Consider the following 14,686-nt stretch of genomic DNA (forward strand, 5'->3'; position numbering starts at 1 on the left):
TCTACTATATTCATATATTTCAATCTAAAATTATTTGTTAAAATAACGCCATTGTCGTTTTTTCTTGAATTCGAAATATCAACTTATTATATCAAAATATTATGAAAACTTACCTAATTTTTAAGTTATTTTCCCATAGGTATGAAGCCAGCATTTACTATCATGATATTTTTCTCTCTTGAAGCACTTTATCACATATTTACACATTTCACAAAAAATTTTTGAAGACCTCACTTATTAGAATCTTTTCGTGTCGCGCGAAGTCGTAAAACTAATTGAAATCAAATTTTACTTTTGCGCATCTTCTTGCGCATCTTGCGCATCTTTTTACACATCTTGCGCATCTTCTTGCGCATCTTGGGCATCTTCTTGCACATCCTGCGCATTTTCTTGCGCATCTTGCACATTTTGCGCATCTTTTTGCGCATCTTAGGCATCTTCTTGCATATCTTGCGCATCTTTTTGCGCATCTTGCGCATCTTGCGCATCTTCTTGCGCATCTTCTTGCGCATCTTCTTGCGCATACAAGTAAGAAACATTTATAAATCCAAATATTTTTTTTATAAATTATTCTGTTAGATATTAAAATATTTTTAATAAATTCAATAAATTATAAAATTAATAATCAATATATAATATTAAAATTTAAATATTTCATATTTGTTCAAAAATTATAAACAGTTATTCGTATTATTATCGATATGCCCGCCAATTCATGATTTATTTTAAATATATATTTATATATTTATATAGTAATAATTCTAAATTAATATTCGAAAATGTTATAACGTTAAAATAATTATTATTATTAAAAAAATATTATTCTAATTTAAAATATAATATAAAAATTATATAAAAATCATTTTTTATATTAGTAAAAATTATATATCAATTATTCCATTTTTATTATTTTGTAAGAAATGAATTTTATCATTCTAAATATATAAATCAAAAAAAAATTTAAAAATTGTTAAACTATTATTTACGAAATCTACTTATGACTATTTTGTAACTATTCTTTTTATAAAATGGCAATTAGAATATTTTAACACAGCTATAAATCGAAAATTAATAATATAAAACAATAAATCTAGTTTTAATTCGTAAAAATATATATTAATTATTATTTATAATGATGTAATGAATTATTATAACCATAAATTAATAATAAAAATTTAAAAATTGTTAAATTATTGTTCACTATATTCGAAAAACTAATTTTAATATAATCGGCAAACGACGTATGTATTCGGCAGACTTCGCCACAGTTCGCCGCGACCTTCTATAAATACGAGTCAAGTTACGAAAAGCAATCATTTCTTATCGAATTTCTGTACTGAAAAGATCGATATTATAACACTTTGATTAAATTTTTCTAAAAAATTTTAATTGTTTACTTTTATAAAATTTATTTTAAATTAACATTTAATATTATTAATATATATTATTTACACATTTTATTTTTTAATATTTTTTAATATTCATTTATTGCTTTATTTATTTGATTACTTTTACATAATTTAATTTAATTTATTTAAACATTTATTAATTTTTAATTAGTTTTAATTAGTTTTAAATTTTTTAATTATTACATTTTTTAATTATTACATTTAACGTATTTATTTATATTTATTTATACTTCTATTTAGTAATTTACATTTTTATTTTTGATTTATTAATATATTAACTTATATTTTCATTTATTTATACTTTTATTTTTTAATTATTTTATATTTTTATTTATTTATTTTTCATTTACTTCTTTTTTTTATAAATTTATTTATTTATTTATACTTCTGTTTTTTTATTTTTTATTTATTAATTTATTAATTTATATTTTCATTTATTTATACTTTTATTTTTAAATTATTTTATTTTTTCATTTATTTTTTTTTATAGATTTATTTATTCATTTACTTATAAATTTATTTATACATTTATTCATAAATTTATTTTTTAATTATTTATAAATTTATTTATACATTTATTTATATATTTATTTTTTTATTTATTTATAAATTTATTTTTCATTTATTTTTTTATTTACTTAAACTTCTATTTATTAATTTATTCATTAATTTATTTTTTTTTATTTACACATTTCTTAATTAATTATTTATTTATTTTTTCATTTCTTTATTTTCTTATGTTTTATTTACTTTGATAATTTAATATATAAATTTATAATTAAATATTTAATAATTTATACATTTATTTATGAATTTAATTATTTTTTTAGTTATTAATAAATTAATTTATTCATTCTTAATAATTTTAATTCTTTATAATGTAATGTAAATAAATTTTAATAATTCATTTTTATTATATTACATGGGTCTCGACGCGTAGTCACCTCCTCGTCGGTGAGACTCGGTAATTGGCATCGCTTTCCATATTTTTTTCAAAATTTATCGAAATATTTTATGAATATTTCATTAACAAATTTTTGAAATATATTAAATTTAGAAATAAAAGATTTATTTAATTAACAATAATTTTCGGAAAGCGATGGCAAGCGAAGAACTACGCATATCTGCAGTCCAATCTAAACTTTGCATAATTCTTTTTAACTATTTTTTTCATTAATTTTATTAATTTAACAGATTGGACTGCAGGTATTAATAAAATAAGTTAATAAATTATATTAGTTACAGTTAAGTTACAAGCGCATTCTGTATCAAGATACACTTTTTAATTTAAAGCGAAATCTCAATTTTTTTACTTCTTCATGTATAATCTTAATAAATCTTAATGTTTCGTTTTCTATTTTCATCTTGAATTTCTCATTTTTATAGTTATTTGATCGTTTTATATCATTTTTCAATTTCTTCCTCAATTTATTCTCACGTTTTGTAGATTGTAATTGGTTTTTTGTCGCTTTCTTCACGTCAATCTCATGTCATGCAACGATGGCAAGAATCGTTGGACGGGTGCTCTACTTCCGGTGGCTAGTTAAGGGTCCGCACTTTGATCGATTGGTACTTTCAAGTACTCGATCAGAGATAGGTCTTATAGTCGAATGTCATTCTTGTAAGTCGGCTCCGGTGGTCAGGAATTTATTTCTTGCTCCTTCCTGTGTCGTCAGAATGTAAGTCGTTCTTCTACAAGACCGTTGTCGTAACCCCTAACTGGTCACGACTGGAAAGTATCATTTGTCCATCGATTTTCGTAAGTCCATTGATGTAAGTCGTGATATGAGGGCGATAGTGATGTAGGATTGATTTTTTTAAGTTTTATCTTCTTTTTTATCGATGATGATTCGAGTTTTGGTTTTTCTTCTTTATTTTTTCTTTTGCGCTTGTTTGTATCTTCTTCTGAATTATGTGTCTTCTTCTGTCTCTTTGAAATGATAGGAATATTTATTTGATTTAATAATTAACAATTTCAATTTTTTCTTATTATTTTTTTCGCTTTAAAGAAAAAAGTGTATCTTTGATACGAATGCAAATAGACTTAAGATTTAGTATTAAGCTAGATTTAAGCTTCATCGTTGAATGATTAATTGTAATAAATAATTAATGTAAAGATCATTGTAAAGATTCTTTGTATCGAAAATTTTTATTTAAATAAGAGCGTATTTTTAGATATATATAAATTTAAGATTTAGTATTAAGATCTAGATTAAGCTAGATTTAAGCCTCATCGTTGGACGATATATTAATTGCGAACGAGAAATTGCGACAAATGTAAAGATTATTGTAAAGATTATTGTAAAGATTATTGTAAAGATTATTGTAAAGATTATTGTAAAAATTATTGTAAAGATTATTATAAAAATTCTTTGTATTGAAAATTTATTTTACATTTTAGATTTATTTTATATGATATTTATTTATGTGTTGTATATTTTGTGTTTTATATTTTTTTAATTTGTTTAATTAAATTAATCTTAATATCTTTCTTTTTTTTTTTTTTTAGCTTTAGGTGGGTCTCGATGCGTAGTTACCTCCTCGTGGTGAGACCTGGTAATTGGTATCGATTTTCGATAAATTAATCTTTGGAAACTTTTCAATATTTTCATTGAAAATTTTTCAAAAATTAATCTTTGAAAAGCGATATCAAGCTAAGAACTACGCGATTCTTGTATCCATTCTTCTCTGAAAATAATTTATGATTTTTTTACAGATATTCTTTTCTTTGGGGTCTTGAATGATAATAATTGCATTGTATATTTGTCTTGCATAACTGATATTAATCAAATGCAAAGAAAGATTAGTAATAATTATGTTAAAGGATTAACATTCATATATACTGATAAAAGTTTCTTAAGAAATATTCAATGTAAAATTGGGAGCAAAATGTTGAGTGGTGATTTTCTCCACTATGTTTCTAGTGTTGCTAGGTAATTCAAACGTCGATAATAATTATTGATTGCATTATACATGTACGATAGACAGGTGCAAAAAAGCCACAATAAGAGGAAATATGTGAAATATGAAATGGAAAATCGTATACACGTATATACATACATCTTTCAAATTTAATATTTCCCCATCATGAAATTTCAAGATAAACTAGTTAACAGTATCTTCAACCATAATACGTAATGCATTGAAATACGACAAAGATGTGTATAGATACTGCAAAACAATAAAGGAATACGAAAAAATATCAAATAATAACAATTATTACGAGTAAAAAAATAGAATAAACATAATACCTTCCCGTAATAAGATAATGAAAGTGCAGGTACAATACCATTAATCCCAAAACTTTCGTATTTCTGAGATCTTAAAATTATAAAAAGTATCTTTCTTTGGGTTCTGATGTCTCTTCTGTACCAATCCATATTGTACACTTTTGTAGCCATTTTCATTGTCTTAGGATAAAAGATGAAATTGAAAATGTTTCATTGTCAATTGAAATGTATCGTATCGTGATAATTTGATTACCATGTGCATCAAGCTATCCGCTGGCCAAGCGTACATAAAGAGTTCCACGCTGGCACTGAACACCACGATAGCGTATAAAGCCTTCAGGGCTAGTGGCTGATTCTATTTCAGAAAGTTTCAAAATTTCAATTGATTCTCAGAATCAGTTTCAACGTTTTAAAAATTAAATTACATACAGCAATTAAATTTAAACTGCCGAATATCACGGCAATGACAGTTGTTCCATTTGTTGCCAAAATTAGATATCTGATAGATCGTCGAATTTCCCTTGTATGTCTGTGCGAATTGGATAAAATCAGAATATCAGAATAAAAATATATAATTAAATACTGTGCATTTAAAATTCTATACATTTAAATGCATAAAAAAGTATTTTAACATGCAATTTATACAATAATAAATACAAATCAGTACGAGAAGCTTTATAATATTTAGATTGTAAAAGGTGATTACCTTAAGAGTTCATTATGCTTCTCTATGCAGGCGTCGAACTCACCGTCTGATTTCGCATTACTGAATTGAATTCCTAAAATCTCGAATCTAGCTGCGGCATATCGTAAAAGAAGAGCGATCTGAGTGTCAACAGCCATGCCTGAAGACACTTGAAACCCAACGAACGATTGATGGAAAAAGATTAAACCCTTGTATGGATGACGTCTCACTGAAAATGGATATATCGCGTGGGTGGGGAATGTTTGCGCTGTGTACAATGGACTGCATATGACGAATATCGTAGTAAGAAAACTCCATAATATATAGAAACTATGAAAATATTTGTATCTATCAACGTAACGTTGCAGTATGATCTTTTCTTCGTTCGTGGCCTGTTTGCAAAAGTTCTCCATTTCAGAGTACAGCACCTAAAAGAGCACTTTGCTCGAGATGCACGATTATTTTAATTGAAATAGAATATAAAAAATAAATAAAGAGAATAAAAGAATGAGATAGAATAAAAAAAATAAAGATAAAATATAAAAAAAGGAAAACTTTCGATCTTTGATTTTTTTTCTTTTTTTATAAATGAATATTAAAACATTTCTCAAGAGTTAAAATATTTCTCCTCTCATTTTATCAAGAGAGTAATGAACTTACTTGAAAAGGTTTCTGCTGCAAACGACATATTATCATTTTAATCGTCACTTGAGCAACAGCCGCGGTAAGGCTCACCGTTTTCCCAAGAATAATAGGATGCTTACGATATTCGTAAATGGCGGCCAATAATGGTAAAAATAATGTGACAGCGGTTAAAAACGCAATGCACCACAATACATTAAAGAAAAGATGTTGAGCTTTGGTTGCAAGAGGAGAAGGAGGCCAGGAACACGTGAGAGCAACGCTGAGTTTCGTGAACAAAATCGCTCTTTCTGGTATTAAGCGATTTTTCATCTTGATGATGTAGCCCAATATATTATAGATATATTAAAGCAATAGTACATTGATATTATGCAACAAGTTTATTTTTAATAGAATTCGAAATCTCATAAAGAATAAGAGATATCGAGAAACGTGATAGAATCTTATATTACGTACAAAACTTAATTTATTTTTTTAAAAATACGAAGAAACGCGATTTCGAAAAATGCAAAGTTTTATCGACTGATAATGTTAACTTGATGTTAACATGAATTTAAAGTGACGGTATATACCTCCGTACGCCATTGAATTCGAGATTAAATTATAATGTAACGCACAATCGTGTAATCAAGCTAGAATGTAATCGACATTGATCGATGCGTGTAATTATTTTACCGCTCCGTGAGAATACCATGTGTTCCTTGAATAGGGTAAAACAATAAATGTTTATGGTATGATATGCTTATTACGTCAAGAAAGACTATAGATAAGTACTTAGTACATGGAAAAGATTCCACAATATATCGCGAAGCAAGGAACGAATGTGATATCACAATTAACTGTATTAAATGCTTTAAAGATTTTGGGAAAATTATTTATTTATATATACACATATATATAATTTATATTTTAATTTTTGAAGTAGAATTGTAATTTTTTGACAGTTTTATTGACAGTCTGCTAAAAAGTGTTTACAAATAAATTTTAGATATTATTTTATCGAGTAAGTATAAATATTTTTTTCCTTTAGGTTTCTTTATTTCACATTCATGTAGATTTTATAAAAATTTTATAATATAGAAAATATAGAGTGACTACAAAAAGTATTTGCATTCTTATTTTCTAATAAAGCGTTTTTTAAAAGATTATATATTTTACTTTTATAATTAAAAGTCTTATATGAAAATAGTACAATACAAAATATATATTGTTGTATATAATTAAAAAATATATATATATATTATTAAAGTCTTATAATCATATGAAAATAATACAATAAATTTAATATGCACTTGATTACTTAAATGCTATATTTATATAATATTATGTAGATATTTTTTGTAGTCACTATATAAGAAGTATAAAATTTTATTCTTACATATTTACAATACAAATTTTTATCATGTTAATTTTACAATAAAATATATTTCATGACATTGTATATTTTGTACATGTGTATAGTAAGTAAAATAATAATTTAATATTATCATAATTAATTTGGCAACAATTAATTTATACAAGTATAATACTTGGTTATATTTTTTTCAATCTTCAATATTTTTTCTTTTCCTAATAGGTATAAAAAAATAATTAATTTTAATCTAACTGACTTAACTTATACTAATAAATGCCCAATGAATTATGATTATAGTCTTTTATATCTATTGCTGCTCGCAAGCATTTGTCCATTTATATCTCTTTAAAAATCATAGATTAATAAAAAAATAATTTTCACGATAAAGGACTAATATAAATTTCATTTCGAATAAAATATTACAAATTTTATTCGATTCATATTGTATATTCGTATCATATAAATTCACATATAATGAAAATATCATTAGCAATTTTGTTTAAAATAATTTCTATTTCCATCTTTTTTTATTTTTATTTTTATTTTGAATAATTCATATATATATAATAAAAATATTAACAATTTTTCATCTCAATTAATTTTCATTATATACGCATTATTTATACAGTATAACATCACTAAAACGAATAAAATGATAAAGTTTCAAGTCGCTTGTGGCGATGATACTTTACTCGAATGCGAGTGGGTAGGTTTCGGCCCGGTAGTTGGTATTTTAGCAGAGATTGGACACAAAATCTGCTTGTAAGCCTCTCTGTAAAGCTTGTTAGTGCCGGCATAAATGAAAGGATTGATCACAGAAGAGGCCCACGCGAGCACAGAAGCTATCACGTGCAAAATTGGGATTTTTATTTTATCGTCGATCACATTGACGAGCATGAGCGGCATGAAACACAAAAGGAAGCACAGAAATATAGTCAACATTAATCTGGTCACTCTAGAGTCTTCTCTTCGTTGAAACCCTCCTGCTTTTCTTCTGTTCGGGCCGGCATGGGCTTCCAAATTTTTTCTGCTCTTCCTCACACGCCAATAGATGCAAAAATAAGAAACACTTATCACAACGCATGGCACGATGAATCCTAGAACGAATAAGAATTTCTTTGGGCTGCTACCGTTCTTCTTTAGTATAGTGCAAGAGAAGGTGGACGGTTCCAGGCCTAGTGTTCCCCAGAAACCGAGCAATGGCGGCAAAAGTAGAGTGAAACTCAATGTCCAAATGGCGATTAGCATTAGAATAATCCGTTGAGTAGTGTACAATTGAGCGTATATTTCTGATCTCGAGATTAATATATATCTGAAATTTTGTCAATCGATTAGATGAATATCTGGAAGATATAATTTTCAATTATTTATTAATTTATTATTAATTGTTTTGATTTTATAATTTTATGTTTTACAATCTTTATTTTAATAATAAGTATTCTTAATTTTTTAATCATTTTTATTACAAAAGTATCGATTTAAATTCGATAATTGCTAATAATTTGCAATTCAACATAAATAGCAGCTGTTCGTATTGGATTTATCACGCGTACATTTGATCTTATTCAGATGAGCAATGGATTAAGTTCCATTGAAGTATGCTGACTTTGTTAAATCAGTCATATAATAATTCGTCAGCATACTTTAAAATAAATTAAACAAGAAACTTTGTTATTACAGGTGTCTTACTGTGTGACAAAACATTAGGGAAAATATCGAAAGATTAGAAAAATATTTGAAATTCTTATAACAATTATTTATTTTTATTAAAATTACCAACCGATTAATCGTGATTGCCACCATACTGAGCAAAGACACCGCGACATTTCCATAGAAAAAGAGCGGAAATATTTTGCACAGAGTTTCACCCAGCACCCACGCCTCGTTTAAATATCTGCTCGCAGTTAATGGTAGATTTACCGCGGAAAAAATCAAGTCAGAAATGCTGAGACTTATTACGAAAGCGGTCGTAGCATGCCGTCTCAGCCTCGTGTATTTTAATAATGCTATTACTGTTACCAAATTGCCTGAAACATAAGAAAAATAATTAAAAAAAGAAAAACAAGTGAAAATTACAAATACAATTTTTACATTTAATTTAAAATAATTAAATAACAAGTGGATATCATAGATATTAATTTTTAATAATGTGATAAAAATAATCATATCATTTAAATAAATATATATAATAATATACAAGAAATATGTGAGGAATATATTCGCGCAATTGAAGCTTCGTTATTTGAAGTCGTAAAAGAAGCAAGCGCATAATTAAAATAGAAGGAATTAATCGTTCTAATTCTTGACACCCTCGTGCATAATTTAAGGGCGTTTAATAGCTGTTAAACTGAGAAACGCCACCATGGGTCAACAAGAACTTAACCACAGAATTGAAACGTACAATTAAAGGTTCAGTCACATCTGTATGGATTATTTTCCTCCTCTATTTCTGAAACCTTTTCTAACGATGGAAGACTTTTATAAAATAAGTTTCACAAATATAATTCTCTTGACGATTATTTTATGGAAATATTCTTTTCTTTTTTTTAAGAAATTTCTAATTAATTTTGAATTTTATAAAAACTTGCAATCGATATGAAATAATTTATTTCATATAAATGTAAAGAAGTAAAGAAACTGGATTTTACCCGCAACTCCAACGACACTGAAAATTATCGCGCAAACCGCAGCTGCGATAGTGACTGGCCGTGGAAAGTGCTTGAGACTCTCACCTCCGGATTCGAAAATTGTGTCGTTTGTTACAGAATCGTCCATTTTGTATCGTGTTTATGTGCTTCCTCGATGTGACATTTTCTTGGACAGTGAAATACAGAACGAAGTGCGTACACTTTGAGAAAAGAGAAAATTGATATCATTAGGACACCTGGATTTAATGTCAACTATACATTTACGATACAAATATATGATCATATCAAATATACGAAATTTTACAGAATTTTTACATCCATTACATGAATTCAACATTTAATAAATTCATATTGATATTATATTAATTTAAAAATACATCTTCACGATTTTTCTATATAATATAAAATAAAAATAAAAATAGATGGAAATTTAGAATAAAATTTCAATTTAAGATATACTTACGTCACAATTGTGATATTATTCATCGTGTTTATACGTGGAAATTTTTGTTTCTTCTTCTCATTCAATCAATTTCAAATTATTCATCGATTTGTATTAATCGAACGATATTTTTCCAGATTTTGATGTGAAAATTTCGATTCAAGTTGCGGTTGACTTTTTTTATCACAAGATGAATGAAGCCAATGTTTACCACTGCCTTGTATTGGCCCCATCGAAAGTTGACTGGTCTAAAACAGAAAGCAACGAGATAACATAACTTAACTTAATTATCCATGATTCACGTATCAAGAGAGAAAAAAAACCTTGGTTTATTAATTGAAACAACGATAACAGAATTCCTTATCGACGCCCTTTCACAATTTATTACAGACACTGTTAATGAATCTTTCCCAATAACGAATCGTTATAAAATTCAGAACTTTCCTTCGCGATATTCTTTCTCGTTATCTCAATTTTAATTAAAAGAAGCTCTCGCACGATAACGAGAGACAAATTATTCGTGAAGTAACGTATCCACTAACGTCACGTTTCGATATAAAAAAATTCATACAATTTAATTTTATTACTCGCAGAAAACGAAATCTAAAAATTAAATTGAAATAATTTAAAAGACATGCATACGACGTCGAAAATAAAAAGTGTAGATTTAAAAAAAAAAAAAAAGAAATTACATGATAAAATACATTGAAAAATAAAATATCGTATTTATTGGAAAAATTTCGAACGAACCTCAACAACATAAACACTTTTTTATTCTTATTATAAAGAGGATTGAAGTTTGAAAATTCAACGAACCACCGCATTTCTGTATTGTTGAAACTCTGTGCCACTAGATTTGCATATGCCAATCGTCGCTCCACTGTCTGGAACGATTAAACGCACGAGGAGGGCTCCTTATCCGAGCCAGCCATTCGAATACAACTCACTTCTCCTCTTCTTTTTATTCGTTCATTAGCAGCGACTCGTTCTATCCGTTCTCGTTCTCCGATTTTCTTCCCATCGTCGTGGCGACATCGAAAAAACGAGGGGCCGAGGGGAATCCTTCAGACCTCGACGAGAAGAAAGAAAACCTCTTCCTCTTCTTTATCCCTTCCGTTTACTCTGGAATGGTCATGGGATTTGAACTTGTTGCGACAGACGCGGAAAGTTGTTCTTGGAACTATCGGAATCCGCTGAACTTCGACCTTGCCTTATTGAAAATAATTGATTTTCACTGGTTACTTGGAAATACTGGCATTGACGCGATATGTTCATTTCCAATTTTCCAAAGATCTTTCTTCGTCTCCTCGAAAAATCTTGGAAAACGAAGGTGAAGATCTTGGAAATCTTTGAAATATATTATCGACGAAATTTGTGAAATCTTGGAAATTTGAATAAATATCGATAAAAGTCGTGGAGGACGCTAACAAAAGTTTTAGAAAACTTTGAAAACTCTTGAAAAATATGAAGAAGAAATAAATTTTTTACATTATTTCGACTCGATTCTAAATTAAATATCTGAAATTTGTGAGTCAATTGATTTCTAAGTATTATTTCATCAAATTTCTTTTTTCAACGTTGCCATTACAAACAGGTAACTTATTGTATAATGAATAATCGCTGTTATCTTCAAATTCCTATCTTCTTCCTGCTCTTTCTTCAAATCAAATCATCATCGATAACACCTCACAAAGGGTCACATTCAGTTCAGAAACTCGATTATTCAATACCACTCTATTTCACTATGTTTCCTCTTTCTTTCTCACCACCAAAGAAATACCCTTGTAATTTTTATATATACGATAACACCTTATCCCAAATCTATAAACCTCCACCATTTCTCTAAACCAATCTCGATTCTTTTTATTAATTATTCATCTTTTTCACTCAAGAAGCGATCCAACAACAAACTTTTTTATGACTTCTTGAGTCTTGCAAATAAAATGAATAAAATTATTTTTTATTATTTAATAAAATTCCAAAACTTTCAAGTTCCACACTTTTTGCGTAAAAATATTTCTCGCAATTCTTTACAATACTAGAACAGTCGCAAACTCGTTTCGCCTAGTTGACACAACGATCATTCCTCGACTGACGAGATTCGTCGACGCTTTACTCCCCTTTTACACGAGGAATACACTTCTTATCTGCCACTTCTTTCATATAACTCTCTCGCTTCCTCCATCGCTGCCTTTTTTACGGTTCTTTCGTATTCCGCCTCTCTGAACCCTTGCCTCTTTCGCCCAAGCATCACTGCCACCAAGAAATCGTAATTAATTTAATCTCTCTCTCTTTCTCTCTCTTTCTCTCTCTCTGGAGATCATTGTTGAACCGAGCATCGTTCAAGTACAATCGAGCAAAATGATACTACTCGAGCTGTGGTGGCCATCGTGAGAATTTTTGGACCCCTCTCACTTGTGTGACACTTTTAAAAAGATAACTTCTTCTTCTCTAGTTACGATGTCTTTTCGATTTGCATTTTTTCTTTTTTTTGTATTTTGTCAATTTTTGTTTTTCGTTGAAAATCTTGAAGAATAAATGGAAATTTTTGAAATAAATATTAATATATGTTGATTAAAGTTTTGGAATTAAGATTTCGAGTATCATTTTCTACAAAACTTCTTACAAAAATTTATTTTGAAAGAAGGCAACTGAATATAAGATTTAAAAGGTCAAAACGACTGAGGCCATGGTGAAATTTTATATTCTAATTTATTCCTCTTCTGCTGTCATTGTTGGCGTAAAAGAATTTAATCAACGTGGAAAAAGTAAAAATAAATCATTCAAGTGCTTCGATAATTTATATTCAAAAAATTATAATACAAAATAAAAATCCAGATTCATCTTTTTTAAAATTTAAAAAAAATTTAAATAAAAATGAAAGTTAAAATTAAAAATCAAGGAGAACAATTTAAGAAATTTTAAAATTATAGACATTTATTTTATTTATGCAATTTATATACCAAAATCAATTTTATTTTCCTCTTTCTTTTTACAGTTTATAACTCGAGATTGAAATTTCATGTATGAAGAAACATCTTTCTTCACATAGTAACCTTGTTTCAAATAGCAGCAAATATAGATGTTCAAACAAATGAGAAATCATGCGTGAAAAAAGTAAACTGTGAAAAGATAGAACGTAAAAAATATTATTTCTAGCATCAACTTTTACTTTCAGATCCTTAATAACAAGTTACTTATCTTATTTTTAGATTATAAATCTGATCTCTTTGAAAAAATGCAAGTATTTTTATAAATTAATTACTTATTTATTTAAATATTAATACCATATGATATTTAAAAAATCTATAATATAGATTTCAGTAGTCAAATATTGCCAATATATACATATATTCTATAAATTTAAATAAAATATATAATTAATCTGTTTATACGAATTATATTTACTAGTTACCATTAAAGATTGTCAATGATATATCATAATAACATCGTAACATTATCGTAATATTAACTACATATTCACAGATTACTATTTCAAAATATTAAAAAAATTTATCTTAATAATTACCCCTTTTATCAAATAAAAGTTCCTCGATTCAGAATGCTTCTCAATCAAAATTCTTCAACAACACTTGATAACAACAAAAAATTTCACAAGAAAACTGTCCCCACAAATTAACTTCCATCTCAAATCTTTCTTCAATTCAAACCAACACACTTTCCTGTTCTTCCATCAAACTTACAATCAACATTACGTTTAAACATAAAATTTCATTCTTTATGAGAATTTTAAAACTTTTCGAAATCTAAAATATTAAATCCTTTCAATCGATTAACGTAAAACACGATTACGAATTCCTTTTAACATCGTCTTGAATCAGCCTCGAAACACGAGGCTCTCCTTCGACCTTCTTGTTACGCCTCGCCCGCACGCGTTCCTCGTACTGACGAGTCGTTCCTCGCACAGAGATCGAGTCGATGGTCGAAAACAGTTGGGGGATCGGAACACGATTGGCACGCGCTCGAATTAACGCGGTCAACAGGGTGCAAAGGGGGTTGGCGGCGAATATTAACTTTCACGCATTCCTCTGTACACGCTGTAACGGGCCATTAATTGTTCGATTAGCGGTGGTATCGATTGGACGTTATTACTCGTACACCGTCGAGTTATTGAAGTAGCGCTTGATTATCCGATGAAAATGTAATAATTCAAGTGGACAAAAAGAAACAAATTCGCTCGAATTGCGTGAAAAAAAAAGAAAATGCGTGGAATTGTATTTTATTGCCCGATGCGTAAGGATTATATTGAGCTTTC

General features: G+C 27.8%; 2 protein-coding genes across 6 annotated transcripts; both read right to left on the reverse strand.

Annotated features, from left to right (window-relative positions):
* Positions 1-4,661: 4,661 nt before the first annotated feature.
* Positions 4,662-6,823, reverse strand: LOC122720616. Its single transcript, XM_043947412.1, has 4 exons — positions 5,970-6,823; positions 5,346-5,752; positions 5,069-5,168; positions 4,662-4,994 (listed from the first exon to the last, which is right to left on the reverse strand). Exons 1-4 carry the CDS (start codon positions 6,276-6,278, stop codon positions 4,821-4,823), a joined length of 990 nt encoding a protein of 329 aa, XP_043803347.1. The 5' UTR covers positions 6,279-6,823; the 3' UTR covers positions 4,662-4,820.
* A 1,091-nt stretch (positions 6,824-7,914) lies between these two features.
* LOC122720408 (protein trapped in endoderm-1) lies at positions 7,915-14,260 on the reverse strand. Of its 5 annotated transcripts, XM_043947121.1 has the most exons (6): positions 13,940-14,260; positions 11,227-11,620; positions 10,432-10,658; positions 9,969-10,168; positions 9,101-9,347; positions 7,915-8,632 (listed from the first exon to the last, which is right to left on the reverse strand). In XM_043947121.1, exons 4-6 carry the CDS (start codon positions 10,093-10,095, stop codon positions 7,984-7,986), a joined length of 1,023 nt encoding a protein of 340 aa, XP_043803056.1. In that variant the 5' UTR covers positions 10,096-10,168; positions 10,432-10,658; positions 11,227-11,620; positions 13,940-14,260; the 3' UTR covers positions 7,915-7,983. The 5 variants fall into 5 exon arrangements, with proteins under 5 accessions (XP_043803056.1, XP_043803057.1, XP_043803059.1 ...); XM_043947122.1 differs by lacking the exon at positions 11,227-11,620; XM_043947124.1 differs by lacking the exon at positions 13,940-14,260 and having other exon boundaries at positions 10,053-10,168; positions 11,227-12,457.
* Between the last annotated feature and the right edge of the window lie 426 nt (positions 14,261-14,686).

Source organism: Apis laboriosa, unplaced genomic scaffold (assembly GCF_014066325.1).
Source record: "Apis laboriosa isolate Shangri-la unplaced genomic scaffold, ASM1406632v1 scaffold12_cov154, whole genome shotgun sequence".
Lineage (NCBI taxonomy): Eukaryota > Metazoa > Arthropoda > Insecta > Hymenoptera > Apidae > Apis > Apis laboriosa.

What these genes read in the sequence shown, in the direction of transcription:
- LOC122720616 (XM_043947412.1), bottom strand. Translation starts at nt 6,278, where the DNA reads ATGAAAAATCGCTTAATACCAGAAAGAGCGATTTTGTTCACGAAACTC. An exon ending in AAGCATAATGAACTCTTAAG is followed by an intron (nt 5,169 to 5,345) that starts GTAATCACCTTT and finishes CAATTCGCACAG; the next exon opens with ACATACAAGGGAAATTCGAC. An exon ending in GCAGTTTAAATTTAATTGCT is followed by an intron (nt 4,995 to 5,068) that starts GTATGTAATTTA and finishes TTTCTGAAATAG; the next exon opens with AATCAGCCACTAGCCCTGAA.
- LOC122720408 (XM_043947122.1), bottom strand. Translation starts at nt 10,095, where the DNA reads ATGGACGATTCTGTAACAAACGACACAATTTTCGAATCCGGAGGTGAG. An exon ending in CAGTGTCGTTGGAGTTGCGG is followed by an intron (nt 9,348 to 9,968) that starts GTAAAATCCAGT and finishes CTTATGTTTCAG; the next exon opens with GCAATTTGGTAACAGTAATA. An exon ending in GTGGCAATCACGATTAATCG is followed by an intron (nt 8,633 to 9,100) that starts GTTGGTAATTTT and finishes ACAAAATTTCAG; the next exon opens with ATATATATTAATCTCGAGAT.